Source organism: Chaetodon trifascialis, chromosome 21, assembly GCF_039877785.1.
Source record: "Chaetodon trifascialis isolate fChaTrf1 chromosome 21, fChaTrf1.hap1, whole genome shotgun sequence".
Classification (NCBI taxonomy): domain Eukaryota; kingdom Metazoa; phylum Chordata; class Actinopteri; order Chaetodontiformes; family Chaetodontidae; genus Chaetodon; species Chaetodon trifascialis.
In genome coordinates this window covers 18,521,078-18,541,310 of record NC_092076.1, presented here as the reverse complement: position 1 = coordinate 18,541,310, position 20,233 = coordinate 18,521,078, and the positions used below count along the sequence as shown (strand labels likewise).

At 41.2% G+C, this 20,233-nt stretch overlaps 1 protein-coding gene across 1 annotated transcript in view; it reads right to left on the bottom strand.

The window, feature by feature from the left end:
• The window catches only part of cacna1g (calcium channel, voltage-dependent, T type, alpha 1G subunit), a 236,029-nt gene that overhangs the window by 77,519 nt on the left and 138,277 nt on the right, over positions 1–20,233 (bottom strand). The window contains exons 11-14 of the mRNA XM_070989948.1: positions 9,418–9,569; positions 8,791–8,976; positions 5,593–5,707; positions 3,698–3,853 (exon numbers count right to left, since the gene is read on the bottom strand). Of these exons, the coding sequence (XP_070846049.1) occupies positions 3,698–3,853; positions 5,593–5,707; positions 8,791–8,976; positions 9,418–9,569 (609 nt within the window). The remainder of the gene's footprint in view (positions 1–3,697; positions 3,854–5,592; positions 5,708–8,790; positions 8,977–9,417; positions 9,570–20,233) is intronic.

Genomic DNA, 20,233 nt, shown 5'->3' with positions numbered 1-20,233 from the left:
AAGCATGAAAAGTCAGGACAGCAAAGAGTAGAAGTGAAGAGCACAGACATGGTTTACCCTCCAGTTGGTCCAGTCATGTTTTGTTATGAAAATCACAGGGTCAGAGAGTAGGAATGAAAATGACCTCGACATATACATTTAAAGACACTGCAGTGCAGCTATGCATCATTCAGGACATACTGCGCTCAGCATGGAAGCATTCCTCTGCAGCTGACTCGTCAAGCAGATACTGTACGTGTGTTTAGGTGTGATCTGTGTATGTTTACCTATGCATGAAGTCTATGTTTCTTGTCACAGTGAGAAGTATAATTAAAAAAAAGAACAACTTTTGTCTCTCTGCTGTTAATGAATCTCCATAAAGAAACAGACCGGTCTGGTTGCACTCTCTGCAGTGGATATTCACAACCTGACAGAGAGACACAGACAGAGAAAAAGACGGATAATAGGAAGAAAGTGGATTATGGGGGAGAGGAAGGGGATGGAGGAACGAGTTCAGTCAAGAAAATGAAAACAGGTAAAGATGACTTGGGAAAAAAAAACTCCATACGATGATTTTGCCTCTGCCTTTACATCCAAAGCAACAGGCACATTAGAAGTAATACGCTATTTTTGTGCATGGTTGTGTGTGTCTTCATCCATACATCTCTCCTGACTTAGCTCACGTCGTTCAAGCACCCGTTCCCTAGCAACACTGACGCAGGGAAAGTTTGGCCGACTAAAAATAAACTTTGTGTTTGCAGAAAAGGATGTTATGTTGATAAAGGAGAGGGAGAATTAAGCCAATGGCTATGTGATGATACAGGAGAGCAGAGGGGGGAAACAAAACACAAGCTACAATAGACCTTAGAGGCCCCTACATTTGCGTGTGTGTGTATGAGAGCGTGTTTGTTTGTGTTTTTAAAGATGTCCCTATATTTCCTCCCATAGCTCTCAACAGAAGTAAAAGTTCAAGTTCATTCAACTGAAGTTTGAAATCCTCTCGATATTTGTAATTGAAATCGGAAATATAAACTAAAATGATGACACAGCAGCTATTGTGCCCACATAGCATCAGGTATAAATCTCTTTAGAATATTCAACATTTTGGAGGACCAAATGTGTTGTAAAATAACTATTTTTTGGTCACCTAGGAGCAGTAAAAAGTGGCCACATCCAGCAAATATGGAGCAACATTAGCATTCATTTGAAGTTATGTTTCTGCCCACCTGACAAAGTCGAATATTTACCCTCATTTTAGCTCTGTTTTTGGTCTTCACCAACATCCTGAGGGAAATATCTGTCCCGTTAGCTGCTACGTGCTCTGCTATGTTCACCTGCTAGTTGCTAGCTGCTGTTTGGTGCTGGTCAAGATATTGAATCCTTAGAGCTTTTTTTGCTGAAAACCACCGTCTACTGCGGCTGAAAATGACACCCTGACATAGATTAGGCTGAATGAAAACAAAGTTGAAGGCCAGAAAACCAAATGAATTAGCTGAAAAATGTTAATAAGTACTGTAGAGCAGAGAGCAACTCCAGAGAATGACACTTTTTATACACAAGTCATGTAATTTATTACCATAAAATGATTGATTATAGCCGCTTTATGTTTGTATTTCAGGGGGAATGTGGAAACTACTGTAGTTGACCCAGCCTGCTAACGTTATTAGTGTTTGCAACTGTTCATTTGCTCTTGCTCATATGTCTTTTCAAACGCTGCTTTGTCCCTGGCGGCTCCTTGCACACTCAGTGTTGTGTTCATCCATTGTTACAGAACGGAGGTGACCTAGTTAGCTTTAGCTGTCTTTCACTCTTGGATCCAGTTGTGGTAATGGAAAATAAGGGTAGTCAAAAAGCACAGCATATGTTAGTCCTTAGACCACAGCAGTAACCTGGTGATTCGAATCAGGATTTGAATAATGACTCAGAGTGCTCAAATCACAAATGGAGCTAAGCAAAACCGCTAACTCTGTCGGCCCTCCATTTGGTTAACTGCCTGTGTGGCCTTTGGAATTAAAATGATATTACATTGATATCTGCCTTTGGTCCTGTCCACACAGATATTGCACCAATCAAATTACATTACCAATATTATCACTTGGTTGTAAAAGTTCACATTTCCAGAAGATCAAAGAAAACCAATTAAAATTTGTACCAAATAAAAAACTGGTCCTAACAAACACCAAGGGCATAGGCTATATGCTGGCTATATGCTTCGGAAAAACTCATTTTGCTTTCAGTTCGACTTTCAGAAGTAAGCAGAATTGCCTTAATTCCAGTCTTGGCCTGCAAGTAAAGCCTTCATCTTAAGCAGCTTTGGTCAATGTCTCCCAGCTCCTATGTGATTCCATTCACTACAGTCATGCACTTGATATTTGTACAGCAGATAAGCGCAAAAGCAGGAGGAGCCCATTCCAATTAATCCATATTTTATGGAGCTGCCAACCTCTCTCTCTGCCACCCCTCATTTATTCCCCCTGCTCTCATCCAAAGAGCCAAAGAGCGTCAAAGATCAAAGCATAGGTGCTGTCACCCCTTAAAGAAAGAGAGTGGGAGACAAGTAGACAGCCAGAGAAAGGCTGAGTACTCATGTGATTTACTCTCTTCATCTCTTCTCACCCTCTATAGCTTTCTTTCAGTCACTCTATCTGTCTCAAATAAAGCCCTGTATGCTCCAAATGGGGTGGCTAAAAGTGAAGAGAGGTCGCTCAATGACTTTCAACTTCTTTGCTCCCCGTAGACCCGAAAATATTCCCAGGAAGCTGTTTTTTTTTTCCCAGCTGCTGTCTCTAAACAAAAACAGCCATTAATCCACCTTCTACACTCTCTTTCCTTGTCTCTTGCTCTTTTCTGTCTGAGAAAAGAATCACAAACATAGTGTGGTGGTGGATAAAATATCCCTTTAGTTATGGTATAGGAAGAGTTGTACTAAGGATGGGAAAGATCGGGGGGGCATGAAAAGAGGGTATCAGAGCATTTGGCTGATGAAACAGGGGTTGTGGGAGATGTGGGCTGATGTACAGTCTAGTCTTGCAGACATAGTTTTCTTATGATGTACTTTATGGCATGACTGCATTGGCAAATAAGCAGAACAATAATGAGGATGACTGCTGAGATAGTGGGAAAGAGTGGGAGGAGAAGAGGCTGACAGCAAGATGAAGATGAAGAGGAGAGGAAAATGAAATGCTGCAACTAGTGTGATCTCATGTCCTCACATAACCCACTGCAGAGAGTGCAAGGAAAGGTGTAGGTTAATGCCCATATGTTTGTGAATTTGTTATGTAAGTGTGGGCGTGAACATCTATCCATTAGCGTAATGTGTGCCTGCACTGAAAAATAAGCACCTCATTGAGTAATTTAGCCTCCTGATTCAGTCTCAAAACCTTTTTTTTTTTTTCTAAAACTAGCATGGATAATGGCAAGAATATATTACCATTAATTTCCAAAGCACTTTCAGCCTCTGCAGAAATTATTTGTGTTAAGACCTGGAAGAGAGCCAGATCACTGTGCAAGACTTAACAAGATGACCTGCATTTAAACAAAGATAAACAATCTCACCCCAAAGGCAGATTCACACATGCTTTTAGGAAAACTGGATTTCAAGACTGAATTTCAGATACAGCAGCGAACTAATTTAAGGTGGTTTTTCTACCTATTTTTTCATTGGTAGTTCTGCATTTCTTAGTTTTGCACAACATGTGTGTGACCAGCAACATTATACCTCTGTCTGGAAACCCTCGACCAAGATGGCCACCAGCAAGTTGAAGAGGACGTAGTTGCCAAAGGTCATGAGCGCAATGAAGTAGAGGGCAGCTACAGGAGAGGTGGAGGCCATGCCGTTATATAATACTTTGTTCCAGTCTTCCTGGGTTAGGATCTGGAGGGGAGAGGAGGAAAAAGGTATTGATTGTACAGCAACTGCTCTAGTTGTTTAATAGCATTAGTTTGATAGTTGGACAGTTCACTACAGCTGCGTCCCCTTTAGATACTGTTTCTACTTTGAATTCTCACAAGACACATAAACCGTGTACACCAAATCCAAATCCTGGGTGGGTCCTTGATTTCAGATGGAGAGACACAAAAGCAGACTTATCATTTCCAGCCTGCAACCATGATTTGATGACAACTGTTGTTAGCAGATATTATCAGCTGTAGCAAGCAAGCTAAGCTAGGTCCGCAAGTTAATTGAAAACACTGCCTCCAGCTGACTTTTTAGCTTTTCCAGCTTACTTATTTTAAAGCATGAATCTTGTAAAATATATTCAAATATGCACTTGGCTATGTACCAAGTTACCTGTAACAGCCAATGTATCCTCACCAGCTGATGATCCATGTAGAAGACATACTAAGGCTACAGAAAAGGCTAGTTAGTCCTGGTACTCTAAGTATAATAAGGACAAATATGAGATCATAACATAACATAACCCTATTTGGCTGTGTAGGTTAAATACTTTCCCATATTTTCAAACAGCATGTTTCCTGTTTATCCTTAGAACCTCATAAAACCCTACAAAGGAAAAGGTTTTTTAGGATCAGGGCTAACAGATCTGTTTGACAAAAGCAACAATCTCTGGCAACCTTGGGGTTCCTGGAATGTAAACTTCCCAAAATCCCATAAAGAGCAGAAGATAGCAGCTAGCGTTACCAGAAAACTCTGATAGCATCCAGGAGCAATTTCCACAAAGTGTGAAATTCTACATTCTACCAGGGCTTTATCAAGAAGTATTATGTAACAGACTAACCTAGTCAGCAAAAGATGTGCTCCTCGACTTGTCAATATACCAGTTAGCCAGATATGCTAATGTCTAAACACACTTTTATCCATTCCTTACACTTTTGCTGTTCTGCTTTTGCTTTAACAAAACTAAAACATTCAATGCTGATTGTCAGTTATTGTACAGCCCCATGCACACGGCTTCAACACATCAAGGAATGCAACGATTGACAGGCTTGAAAAGCCTCGTCAAAGTTGCTAAGTAAACATAAAATGTAACACAGTCTGTGCACCATCAAAAGCTTTCCTCAACATATAGACTGAATCAGTTACTATATTAAGGGTAATAAATACTGTACTATACTGTATGAAATGCAGAGACAATGGATGGATGGTTGGACTCCACAGAGGGCCGTTGAGTTGATTCACTAATCCATGGTGACATGATGTAAGAGGCAGGCCTACTTAACCTATATAAGATGCTTGGAAAATTAGATAAGTGGAAGAAAATGAGGGAGATAGATAAAGGCCAGACAGTTAGGGTGAGAGGAGATATGAGAAGGAAGAGGAATATTTGATTTGATATATTTTATTTATTCAGGAGGAAATTGTCTTTTCAGCCTGTGAATGGAGACAGCTTCAGTCAGCACCGATGAAGCAGGAAGATGTTAAGTTGGCTGCTCGGGGGCACGTCAGCAGGTACAGTTCGATCACACAGGAAGTTCAAGCGTCCATACGGAAGATGGACTTGCATACCTTTAGGTCATCCTGATGCTGAATTTTAACTCTCTTAACTGTGAAGTCAGGCGTAAAGCTGCAGCTAAATTGGCCATAACACAGTGAAATGTGAATATTTAAGTGATCTGAGTTAAGGGAGAGGACAGAAAAGGGTTTATGCTCACCTGGAAGACAGTGACTATGGCCCACAGGAGAGAGTCAAAGTTCTTCCTGTCTGGCAGGGTGTCTCCGTCCCTCTCAGACCCAAACTTACAGCCAAAGAGATGCATCCCCAGGATACTGACACAGAAGAGGACAAAAGAAACAGAGGAATGACTGTTTACATCAGGCCAACCCTTTTGATACAGTACAAATGTTGTACTATATACTGAACATTACATTGTACTGAATTTTAATGGTAATCACTGCTCAGAGGACCTTCATACAGAACCACAACTAGAGGTTTCACTGTCTGTCACATAATCAACAGCCATTGGTTTATTAACAGCTGACCCATAATGCATTGAGGCAGAAATATTGCCAAGAAAGGGAGTGGAAATGGAGTGCTGATGCCAAGTTAAGTTCAGCACCATGGAGAGCGTCACAACCCTTGACAATGATTCCTTATGCATTTCTGTAAGACACTCATTCACACAAATGAATATGAATGGTGATAGAAACCAAATGAATGTAATTTCTATTATCAAAATTAAAGGAATAGTCCAACAACATTTTCTTCCTAAGAGCAAGATGAGAAGATTGCAGAAAGTGTTAAGAATGAAGAGTGATAAGAATGGAGCTGGGGCTGGGGGTTGATTAGCTGGAGGCGGTGAGGAAACAGGTAGTCCAGCTCTGTCCAACGGTAACACAGTCCTACCAACACCTCCACAGCTCACTCACTAAATTGTTGCACGTCATTTGTTGAATCAGTACACAAGCAGTGCTGTGAAAACGACAATCTGTGGTTTTAGAGGGAGCTATGTGCTGTCAAAATTCCCTGGCTAAGATCTGGGAAGTCACAAGCTCTTTAACAAATGCAACTAGTTAAAGAAGGAAACTTCCCTAAAACCACAGAATGTCTTTTCTGTTTCTGTTTGTGTGCAGATTGAACAAACACACTTGCGAACGTGAGAGGACAGCCGGCTGGCTATTTTCACATGCTTCCACGCTTTATGCTGGTCTTTATTTGACTGACTTGGACTCACGCTGATATGCTTGCTGTACCATTTCTCTTCTACCTGTTATGTCCTTAGCATTATGCCAATTCAGTTAGAGTAAACCTCTTAAAACTGAGTCAGTAGATCAAAAATGTTTTGAAAAAAGTACTTATTAATTAAGTATGGAGAATTACACAATACCCATGGCCATTTGAATTAGATTGAGTCTGAGCTCTGTGATGTGCCCTGCAAAGATTCTGAGAGGAGGAAGATCAATCAGCATAGCAAAAGAAAGAAAGAAAGAAAGAAAGAAAGAAAGAAAGAAAGAAAGAAAGAAAGAAAGAAAGAAAGAAAGAAAGAGTAAGAGAGCTAATCGGGGTGTTATTATGATGAACCAGCAGTGAGTCTGCACAGCAGTCTGTCTTTTATTCACAAACACAGGCACTGAAGCTCAACTGCAGCTGAGGGATCAATGAACAGCCTCTGCTGTGTCAACTTGGCAACTCTTCACTCGAATCCAGGCCTGTTTATCTATGCATATACAAGGCCTTTGGAAATTATGTGTGTTTGTGTATTGAAGTACATGTGTGCCCTCATGTATATGTATTCACATATACTCTCTACCTGAAGAACTTAGGTTAGCAAAGTCAGTCCCTTCTTTTAAATAACTAACTACTTTTTTTTTAAGTGAATCAGTTGGACTGTCTCTTGTTCTGTAAAGCACTTATTATTATTGTTATTATTATTATACAAACATCCCAATGAGCTGCTGGAATGAAGCAGCACAAACATTTCCTTAAATCTGCCGCCCTTTAATGTCTGACAAATGTAACGGCCACTATTTGAGGCAGCACTATTTATCTGCTTACATTTTCACCTGATCACCTGCTCCAGATATGTCTAATTTAATATATTTCATTAAATTAAAAATGTTTTTTCTCTCCACTGGTGCTCCTGACTGTAGCAATAAATTCATGAAGCTCATGTACAAAATCAGATGTAGAGGAGGAAGTCCTCTTTTAAACCACTGCTGTAGCTCCATAACATATAATACAACAACATAGATGCTTGTAATAATGAATATGCATATTGTTTCTAATAGTGCAGTCATGGGCAGGTGTTTGGCGTTGCTTCATCCAGCCAAGTTCAAACATTAGTTCATTCAGAATTAAAGTGACCATAATCATTTCCAAATATTTTCACTCAGAAATTTGTTTCTGGAAAATGTTTAACACTGGAAACATTTCCAGCTGAAATCTTTTGCTTCTCAAACAGCTTCTTACTAATTATAACACACTTTTTTCCAGTTTGGGTTCTTTTTTTTTTTTTTTTTTTTCCCCTCTGGGCTTTTCTCACTGGTTTGAGGGGGCGGGGTTCTGGTGGGAAGATGTGATGGCTTCCAGGCACCAATCAGTGCCTGATTTGAATCAGAATGTGATGATAGTTGTTTTTTTGTTTTTTTTTGGTCGCTGTCAATCAAATCTGATCAAACAGCACTGACACAGGCCTGACGGAGCAGATTAAATAAGATCAAATAGGAGATTTTGAGTATGAAACACTTTTTTTTTTATGTGATGTTGCTTATTAGTCATACATGTATTATTATTTGTTGTTACTGATACATTGTTTGATTTAGAAGTTTTCAAGGGCTTTAAGGGGAGTTACCCATTTAAAGATTTTGTCGTCAACACATAGGTACAGTACATATTCAACAAGAAACCCCTAAAAACAGAGAAAATTGATTTTTTTTTTTAATGATCAGGTGTGTGTGTGTGTGTGTGTGTGTGTGTGTGTGTGTGTGTGTGTGTTTGCAGAAAACCTGGACAGATTTGATTTTGTTGAGCTCAGCCTCAGGCCTAACCATGCAGAAAGAAGGGTTGCTGACAAAAAGAGGGGATCACTTATCCTCGTCATCCAGTCAACTGTCAGGTGTCTGTACTGCTTTCTGCTTCTCTCAGCTCCTTGCTTCCCATGTTACTAATCTACCAATTTACTTTCATTCCACACTTTTGTGCTTTCAATTCCAACAACAGAATTTGTTTCATGGTCACTGATCGAACTTTCTTTACTCATCGGTTTTCTATGTCTGCTGTCTTTGATATCATTCCTCCATTAGTGAGAAGAACTTGGCAGTTCACCCATTTTTTTTTTCTTGTAAGATCCACACACATCTATTTTTTGCAGTGTGAGTCTGGATGCGAGATCACTCCCTCTCCCTCTGGTTACCTGAAGATGAAGATAAAGAGCATGAGCAGCATGCAGAAGGTGGCCACGTTGTCCATGGTCTTCATCAGCACCACCAGCTGCCTCTGCAGGGCTGGCATGAACCGGACTAGCTTCAGGACCCGCATCAGCCGGAAGGTTCTGAGCACTGACAGACCACCGCCCTGCTGCCCCACGATCTCCCACACACTGTCCAAAGAGAAGAGAGAGAGAAAGAAAGACACACACACACACACACACACACACACACACACACACACACACACACACACACACACACACACACACACACACACACCACACACACACACACACACACACACACCCATTAATCTTAGATCCAAAGTCTTCAAACAGCCAAAAGCCCTGAGCAATAATGTCTGATCCTGACCTATTTCAAGTGCACTGCAGTTTATCATGACATGTTCACTGAAAACAACTGCCTGCTACAGCTGGAAATAAAGTTTGTGAGAGAACTGTAAGAGTGAACCAAAACAGGAAACTTGAAGGTTGTGATCTTTATGCTTTGTCTTAGCTCATTCCCCTCAGGGTTCATTATGTTTTTCTTGTATAATAATGACCATGCGTAGAGCCTTTAGGTTATGTGTTGCCAGTGGCTCTGCAGCTCACCTGATGACCACGATGATGCCATCAAAGATATTGTAGGGGTTCTTGATGTAGCCAAAGGGCCCGTAGACCAACACCTTCAACAGCATCTCCAGAGAGAACAGGCTGGTGAACACAATGTTACTGATTTCCAATGCATTGGTCAGCTCATCAGGCTGGAGACACACAGAGACAAAGAGAGGAGGGTGGTTAGTGCATGACTGTGGCATGCTTGGCACTTGTATGAACCTTGTATCTTCAAATCAGGAACTAATGCATTTGCCTGGCTTTCAGCTTGACTGCCAGCACCTTGAATTGCTTCCAATATTGCTGGATGTGCATGCATCATCTGCATAAAACCTGAAAATCACCAGACTGGAGTAACGAGACATACTGACTATAGCGACAACACCTGCTGTGTCACATGTGCACAAGGAAATGTGCCAGTGACTCAGTTCAATTCAAATATGGCAAATCTGTCCTTTTACACTCAGTACAATACAGACACTCAGCCTTTATCTGGCACCAGGACACACACACACACACACACACACACACACACACACACACACACACACACACACACACACAGTTCACAATGCTGCTGCTGAATATGCCTGCGATGTCTGCTCAAAGCTCATCAGAGAATTGGGCTGCCACTCACATCTACATCAAACAACTGGTGTGTACCGTATGTGTGTGAGTATTTGAGCATGGGTGTATGTGCAGCAGAAAAAAAACAAAAAAAAAAAAACAAAAGCAAAGAGAGAAACAGGCAGCACAGACAGACAAGAGAAAGAACACAAGCCAAAAGATAAAAGGCACGGCACATCCAGATATGACACAGTATGTAAATCAGACATCTATAGCGAATATCCGTAATTATCGGTGAGGAGAAAAGAGCCGGTGGGAATGCTGTTATGTGTCTGTGTAACACCCCAGACAAGCTTCATGAGGCCTTTCATCTCCATGCAATAAACTGTTTACACAACTCAAACACGGTGTCATACACACACATTACACTGACATGACACAGAGGACGGAAGGTGCTGAGGTCCTGATCTGCACTTGCATGTTCTCCATCACAAATGTAGAAGCGTATGTGTGTGTGTGTGTGTGTGTGTGTGTGTGTGTGTGCGACTGCCTACCTTACAGTCTCAACATCCCACCGTGTGCATGTATGTGTGTGTGTGTGTGTGTGTGTGTGTGTGTGTGTGTGTGTGTGTGTGTGTGTGTGTGTGTGTGTGTTTGTGTATGCTGTAAGTAGAGTCTTCATCCCGGCAGAAACATTATCCCCAGGCTGAAACCAGGAGGTAATGTAATGTCATGTCAACAAAGCGTGTGCCATTAAGCCTGTCCTGGTGGGCTGCCACTAATCACTACACACCATGACTGTATAAGCAGCAACTACTCAACACCAGCATGGATACAGAGAGAAAGGAACACAGAGATTAACATCACCAGATGAATAACAGCTCCTCATGCTGCATTATGGCACCAGTTTGTCTACAGCTCTTAAGCAAGTGACACAGAGTCACTGGCTTCTATTATCACTGGTATTGTTACGCTGCTTTTAGGCCACATGCCAAAAATGGCTGCTCTATTATCCCTGCTTAAAAGCAATAAACATTTAAAATGCACTCAAACCTAAGCTTTTATCTGGTACATCTGGTACTACACAATACTATGTATACACTCAAGTGGTTGGCAGTGGACCTGAATTTCTTTTTAAAAAGGAAATATAGCACCAATAGTAAAGTATGAGAGATTACCTAAAGAGTCATTTCAGTAAGTAATCTAAACATTGCTTTTGTTTACCTCTTTAAAGGATGGGAGGATGGATACCACTCTCATATCTGTCCATTAAATATAAGGCCACAGCCTGAAGCTGGCTAGACAAAAACAGCAAATTATTCTTTTTGTTCTTCAGTTTTTGTTGCACTTTTGGAAACAAATAATTTTAATATTTGTAGAACAATAACATGTTAATTATTGAGCTTTTTGTTAATCTTGGACAGAGCTTAAGGCTATGTTAAACTAACTTGCTGCTTGTGGTAGATTTATATTGAACACAGATATGAGTGTGGTATCCATCCTCTCATGCAATTCTTCATTTTCAACTTTGCACATTGCTGCAGTGATGCAGAGGTGTCGTCCTAGGTGTGGACACAGGTGCAGCAGACCTCAAACTCCCGACCAAAGAGGGCAGTGAAACAAAGCTTGTCAGCCTTGTGTTAGGACACTCATTATTTTCACCTAAAATAAACAACAGAAACCTTTTACATAACAGCAGCATGGCAGCAAAACAACTACTTACAGAACTTTTGGAAATTTTGTGGTTGAAACTTGAAATGGGGTCATTTAATGTGTGCATGTGTCAGCACAGTCAAAGCCAACCACTGTCCGCAGGAAACTTCAATGAGAGCATGCTGACAGCCTGTACGCACTTGAACAAGTCGACACTTACAAGTCATTGCTTGGTATTAAGTCATCACTCCCGTAAGAGTAGAATGCAGCAGTTGGCCCTGAGGCAGAAAAGCAGGTCCAGCCACACCAAGGCTTAACAATGCGCCATAATTGAGAGCTTGAGGCGTCAAACCTGGATTTCACTGATTACCACCGCTGTTATTTTCAATTCAATTCAATGTTCCTTTATTAGTCCCGCAAGAGAAAATTTTTAACAAGTCCTCATACCTAAGGGACAAAATGAGGTGGCAATGTGACCTATGACCTTTACTGGCAGTATTCATATGAGCGTATTCTGGTCTGCTGCCTCGATGGTTGAAGTTCTGTTAAGTTTAGGTGACTAATAGTAATTAGTAAAAATTGTGGTCACAGTCAAGAGAAACCAGCACTGACTGTTGGCAGGAGACATGATGGTAATAGCAATCTCTAGAGTCAAACTAAGACAAAGTCTATGCCCAGCTATCCGCCCTGACAGGGCAGGATTAACCTGCTAGGAGCCCCCAGGGCGAACAGGGACTGTGGGCCCTTATCGACCTCCTGCTCTTCCCACTGTGCACATTGTGTATGTAATGCAGGCCCTGCTTTACGGCCCTTATCTTTTGTCTTTGTATTGTTCTTTTGTGTTCAATATAACCAAAAGAATATGCCCTTTTTAAATTCTGTGGCTTGGGATGAATACATTTTTCAAATTAAACTAAAATGAATTGTTGCAGCAATTAATTGGCTGCCGCTTTCTGTGCAAATAAACTTCAATGGGATTTTAAGAGGGGCTGAAGGAAGTGATTACTTGTTTTCTTCATTTGAGGCAGGAACAATATAAATGAGGAGTATTTCATCACATTACTTGTTCCGCATGTTGGTGTCGGCATCATGCAATACACGTGCAATGTTAAATGGACAGTGTTGAAAATATCTACAGAGGAGAGGGTGACATATTTCGCTTCCTGTCTCCTTGTTAAAAGAGGATAATTTGCCCACAACCCGCAGTGCCCCTCCAGCCGGGGAACCCTGCTTCATGAAAAACAAGCTTTCCTCTGTTTCATCTCACCTCTTTGCTATTGTCTGTGTCTCTTCTGTCTGTCTCTGGGTTCACAGACACAGACAAATCTATTCGTTTGATCCTGCTGCTTTATTGTATCCATTCATTTGTAATCCGACAAGGCAGGCGGCAAATCCTTCATACGCGCGCACACACATATTGTGCGATTAAGAAAAGTTCAAAGGGTAAACAACTGCTGGGGCACTTAGATGTTTATGTGTTCTTGTAGATAAATGCCCTCACAAACAGCTATGTGAAGACACACACACTAGTGTAACATGTACAAAGGTTCACCCAAAAGTTACACTAAAAACCATGTGTACCCACACATCCACAGGCCACACACATAAACCCACACTGTGAGCTCCACTCCCACACTCATTACCATGTATGCACACAGTGTATGCACAAAACTCTGCACAGACTCACACTTAGAATGCGTGTAGATACACACATGCACACACACCCTTATAATAGATGCAATTGATAAGCCAGAACAAGAAGTACAGTTTTTATGAGGTGAGACTTGGACTGCAGACATCTGGCCTTGAGAATGAGGTTCAGGTCATTATTTTTCCCCCACTGTTTCTGCTCTGCTATTGTTCCAGCTTGTATATTAGACATTCCTCAGACATCATGCAAGATTACTGCAAGAGAATGAGACCATAAAAACCTTTTGCACACATAGAAATACACACAAGAACTAGGGCTGGGCGATAAAAGGATAGCGATATGTCTCGCGATAGACACGTCATCAGTATCAATCAAAAATGCGTTCGATAAAACATTCGATTTTTTTTTTTTTCTTCGTTGGAAGTTGCGAAGCGAGGTTGGTTGCATGAACAAAGGCACTTGCTCTCAAGTAACCGAGCAACGTAGGGAGTAATTGCTAATCAGTGAGAGAGACACGCCAATCATGTAACATTATCAAGTTCGGTTGCGCCATCTTGTTGTCTCGTGTTTGTTGCTCCGTGAGGAGTGAGATGAGAAATAGAAAGCGAGCGCTGTAGCGAGCGAAGAAATTGTCGATAAAACAGGGAAAGTCAGCTCGTCAGTATGGCAGTTTTTTGGATTTTATAAGTCGGACCGTAGTCAGACCAATGTGATCTGTAACTTATGCAAGACTGTCGTCCCCACCAAGACCGGTAACACCACAAACTTATTTAACCACCTTAGCCGCGCTCACTCTTTGGAGCGCAGCCGTATTCGCCAACGTCCGCCAACCGCAGCACCACCACACAAGCAGCTGACCACCATGCAGAGGTATCTGCTTCAGTGCCTGATGACAAATCATCTAAAAGGCACGAAGACGTAACGGAGGCAGCGGCATATCATATAGCTAAAGACATGCTTCACTGAGCACTGAGGAGAAGCCAGGTTACAAACATCTCTTATACGTACTTTTTTTTTTTAACACCCTTGCAATAGAAATGTAATTGAATAGTTCATGTATGTTTACAGTAAGAAGAGTGAAAAACATTTTATTCAGCAGAAGGTTAATCAGCTTGTGAACTTCCTGCATTAAACCTGCAGAAAAAAAGTTCTCAGGTTTCTCTCTGTTCACATTTTTACACTTTTTTTTCTCCATTTATTATTTGAGTGTTTTCCATGGTTGTGTTGACATTTCCTTTCCTTTCTGCCTTGATAGCTGAGGGGATTATAATCAGAGGAAGGTTCAATTTAAAATAAAAATGTTTAAATTGAATGCATTTTTCTCCTGGTCCTTATTTTAAATAGCTCATAAAAAATATCAATAATTATCAAGAGCGACCGATATAAAACACTTATATCGCAAAAGAGTTTTCAGCCATATCGCCCAGCCCTAACAAGAACACACAGAAGACATGGGGGTAAAAACATACCCCCACAAACACACACAGGCTAGCATCACCAAAGGTTCACAGCCATCAGCTTATCAAACAGGAGAAATTCCTTAATTGACTAATGGCCACTGAGGTGTGCGTACTACCTAGAGGGAGATGAATGTGGCCAAGTGTGCAAGTGTGTAAGTGAGAAAGATGCATTCGCTTTTCTAATTGCTTCCTTTGATGGCTGTTTCATGGGTAATGAGGCTGTGGGAGCATTAGGAGGTAAAGTGTGTTAGATGAGGAATAGTGTAATCTGGTTAGCGCTAATGTAATGTCACCTAATCTGATGTGATCTAATCTAAACGGGATGCTGCAAGCCGCTCAGCTCTACGCTGTCAATGATGTAGCACCGTGTCTGGTTTGTGTGTGTGTGTGTGTGTGTAGGTGTGTGTATTAGTTTAATCAAGTAGCTTGAATGCTAAAAAAAGAGGACATTTCAAGTATGAAATAGAGACTGATGCACTCTCCAGGATGGTTGGTTGGTTGGTTGGGACGCATTAACAATGATGATTTATCTCAGATGACTTAATGATCTGAAAGTCTGCATCAATGCCTCCACATAATGGAACGACACACAGATAACAGTAATAAGGAATTTTCTTTGCTTTTAGATCTTTCCAAAGCATTTTAGGGCTGACCACAACACATGCAACAACATTTCTGGAGAAAGCCACTTCCCTAAAATAGCAAAACAACCCTGTCCCAACTTGTGTGAAACGTGTTGCTGCCATCAAATTCAAAATAAGCATATATTTGCAAAAATCAATGAAGTTGATGAGGCAAAATATTAAATATGTTGTCTTTGTACTGTTTTCAAGTGAGGTGAGTGTATGTCTAAAGGGATTAGCGACTTATCACTCTGAATTATTCATGTTTTACTCAGCATCCAAACTTTCCTGGAAGCAGGCTTGTACATGCTGAATTTCAGCACTGCATTATGTCTATATTGTTGTAGTGAGCAGTAGCAGACACTATGCAAAACTGCACAAGACTTACAGTATTAGTTACAAAAGAGATTTCTTAGAATTATATTTTGTAGCCACAGATTTTCCTTTTTATAAACTCTGTCATTCTCATCATCTTCCAAATCCACAAACTGCAGATTATTGAGTTAATACATTGATATTTCAAACATCTCTGCCCTCTGTGTTGAATGGTTATTTTAACATGTTTACCACCACACAGAAAGTTGAAACCAGAACTTGATGGGACAATGCAAAAGGGATAAAATGGTAGATTCAGAGCTGGAGCTGGAACTGAGAACTTGCTACATACAGGCAGGGTTTTATTTGGCATCTCACTGAACCAGGAAATAACTGGATCCATCATTTGATCACTTCATTGATTCTCCCGTTTTGATTTCATGGCTTTCAGGGTGGAAAAGCCCTCCCTCTTTGAACCAGGATTAGGAGCTGTTGTTTTGCCGTCCACGTCTCACCACTGTACAAATTAGAAAAACACTTTTCTTAGGCCTGTCTTGGAGGGAGGCCAGTGTTTTCAGATGCCAACTCTGTGCTCCTCAGGCAGGGTAGGATAAAAGCTGAATAAATATTGTCTCTGGTTGAAGCAAGATTGTTGAGAGGGTCTTTCCACTGTCTCTGTGGGTTTGGCAAGGGGAGAAGCAAATGTGTGTGGACACAATACATCATCAGGCCTTCAAACACACATTAACACACTGACTGCTGTACATTAACTCTATAACGTATGGAAATGAGACAGGTAATAACTTAGAAACTACTGTTAATGTCAGTCCTTGAAATCTAATCCTACTTCTAAAATGTAAACATAAATGTAAGGCAGATGGAAAAAGGCTGAAGGAGATGTATGAAACAGAGGCAACATTCAATCAAACACAACAGCTTGAGTAACATATCTGTTCAATGGGGGATAATTAATCTTCAGATCCTGCAGGTCCCTGTGCCTCACAACACAACCAAGTATGACTGCTCCTGTTTTCTTCAACTGGGCAGATAGGAAGAGCTGGACCTACTTTTCAAGCTGTCTGTTGTTGTGCCTTGTTTCCACCCAAAGCTCCTGTTGCACCCTGTCCTGTTGTTTTAAGGGACAGAGAAATCTCTTTTGGGTGTTTCTCTTCTTTTTAATACGGTCAACACTGATAAACCTACAAAACTAATGACGTTCCCATCAGCCTTAGCTGCATGTTGTGTTTTGTGCTAGCATGCTAACACATTAAAGAAAGACAGTGACTATGGTAAAGATTAAACATGCTTGCATTGTCATTGTGAGCATGCTAGCATGAACCTTGGTTTAGCCATTCCTGTCATCTGACTTCATATCGAATGACATCGTCAGATCAAAATTTGACTTTGTCCAAAACTTTTTATGATCAAATAGCTGCCAAATTCATGATATTCCCATCAGCCTCAGCTGTACGGTGCTAATTAGTAAGTATTATTATGCTAACAGTAAAATGATGAATATGGTAAAAGTGTGCCTGCTAAATATCAGCATGCTAACGTCAGCATTTAGCTGAAAGCACAGCTGTGCCTTAATGTGGCCTCACAGAGCTTTTGGAGTTTGACCCCATGTTCAGGTATTTGCAACTGAAATGCATTGCAAGCAGTCACCCCACTGAATTTCAGCTGAGTTTTGGTGTCAGTTTGAACTATTGCGACAGTAACTAATTGCATTGCAGCAAGGAAACACAGGAGGCTGCTTCTATGTTTCAACTGCACTTAAAAAAGAGTTTTGCAAGGCAAATCTGCACACCGATTTGTTCATTTCAATTGGGATTTAAGGATGGTTGAATAGCAGGTTGCAGTGTGTTTCTGTCACACGAGTGCACAATGTGTTTGTGTACCTCTGCTTTTAAAGTCAATCTCAAGCACTTGACCCTGACATGCCATTCTTGAGATTACTCCTGCCCTCTTGTCCTCATAAAGTGAGAAAAACAAGATCAGTGACAGAGGTGCATCACCAAGGAGCAGCACTTAGAAGTTTAAAGACCTACTCTACCACATGTACTTTCTTTTTCAAGCACATATCTTTCAAGGTTAATAAAGTCAAAACGTCGCCTGTGGGAAACGTAGACCAGGTGACCCAAAAGTGACTTCAGATCACTCTGTGCTCACAGCAGCTACACACTGAATCAATATTCATGTCAGGACTAAAAAGCTTCCAGTGTAACAGCAAAAACAATTTCCAAAACAGGAACCGTGCATTTTACCCCACGTCTCCCTTGGCACCTCTGTCATTTTTATGCCTCTTACTTCTCCTCAATCTATTTCGGCATCAGCATAGTTCATCAAGGGAGTGGGAAGACTGACATGAGAGCTGCAGAAAAGGGAAGCAGGGAAGACAGTGATGGGCAGTCTCTGTGGCCATAACAATGCAAGGAAGCTTCTTATGTAAAGCAAGAGAGACATTGACCTTCCCAAGTAAAGAGACTATGGGCTGTGTCACATAGTTGGCAGACTCACAACTATTCCATCAGCTCCACCATAAATGGTAACGCTCTTAAACTGCACGGAGAGATAAAGCAGACACCCGGTCCTTACTCGTCCAACCCATCCGCCTCCAGTCTTCCACCCATCACTCCCTCTATCCCTGCACCTCCAAGTCCTTACACTCTGTCATCCCTATCCAACAGTCTATTCAATCATCTCTTTATCCTTCCATCTCTGTGTCACATACACATTTACATTTGTTGCACTTGGCCCTTCTGCTCCCCTCAAAGCGAGAGCATGCATGCTGCGTTTCCCAAGCAGCACAGAGTGTTTGGGTGAACATATCTGTGAGTGTGCCTTTAAGGGATAGGAAGCAAGCAGGAGGGCTCTGTTATGTGTCATGGACAGTGAGTGTTCAGGCGCTTTAGCTACATACATGCTGATGGGTTGCGAGCTAACATGTCTGTGTTTGAAGGACACAAAAGATGTGAAGAAGACTGCAAGCCAGCATAAGCATAGATTTAAACAATGCAGGCATGAGGAAGAAAACACATTCAACATGTTCACCAGGCCTCAGAGCATCACAGTGAGAAGCACTGGAACATGTAAATTTCATGTTATTTGGAGTCATGTTTCTGACCCCCTACAATAAGCTGAAGTCCATATTCTCTTCTTTAGCGAGTCACTAACTGTCTATCTGTGGTTTGGTGGCAGGCAGGCACCATGCAGTGGGTTTAGCAGAGCTTTTCTATTGAACTAAACTTCCTACTGCGGTGAGAAATAAAACCACAGCAGTTGAGTTGAAAGACACTAAAATGCTGACAGGAACTGTACAGTCACAGTTTTCACATGCAGCCATGTGATTCAATGCACTAGTATTCTGACAATCATATATTATTCTATAAAATCGATTTATGGATTTATTATATAGTGCCAGAAGAGAGATGACAGGAAACAGGAAATCCTCTTTTGTCAGACGCATCGATCCAGTGCATCATCAGCATAATTCATGATTAATAAACACATCATATATAATTTCTATAATTGCCAGCAGAAACATTGATTGGCCTTGACAAATAGGTTGAAGTTTGATCCACTTTGTACGTGTGTTCATTTGTGTCATCAATTTTCTCCTGAAGACACAGTCAGAATTCCACAGCTTATTTGCAGCTGAATAATACATAATACCACATCTGGTGTGCGTGTGTGTGCGTGTGTGTCATCCATCTAAAGAGCAGAAGGGGGGACTGTAAAACGGGTCAACTTGATCGATAATCTGTCACACTCAACAGAGCTGAAACACAATTTCTTCTTGGGCCAGTTTTCCCCAAACACCAACTTTCACATTTAGCCCATGATGTACAGAAGACTTATCTCTGCCTCTCAGTGAGGTGAACGGATTAAAGATTACAACATCTATGATCCAGATAAACAATGTATGATGATTGAACAAACTTAAAATTGTGGACATCACAAGCTTGATAACTGATGCTTGTAGAAAACATTCAGTTGCTTTCACCGTAGTACATGGGTAGAGTGTACTGTACAGTCAGTGAAGCCAAGTCAGTGTGTGAAATAAGCCTCTACTTAACACCATGAATCAGTTAAACAAGTCAGAATAATTGAGTGAAAATGCAGAGGCTGCTTCTGTCTACTCAATCTGCACATGTTTTTATTTATCTATCTATTCATTCTTGAACATTTATCTAGTTCTTTGCTGTGCGCCCCAGCAGTTTTTGACTGGACTGTGCAGCAGCAGCTTGGATCAGAATCAAATAGAGGTAACTACAGGTGACGGCTGGCTTCGATGCTGAGCTTTGCAGGCTGCACGGCGCCTTTGAAAACTGGAGCCTTGACAGAAGATGAAAAATGTCTTCCCATTTTGCAAGTTTGCCCCTCTCTCCCCTGACCCCACTCACTGAGTGAATTGATGGAAGGCATTCATCCTGAAGCAGATGCAAGAAGTCATGTCAGTCTTTGAGGGCTAACTTGCTGCATATATCCATTACAAAGGTGGGACACAATATTACTACTCAGTTTTGGTTTGTGAGCGAAGAAGA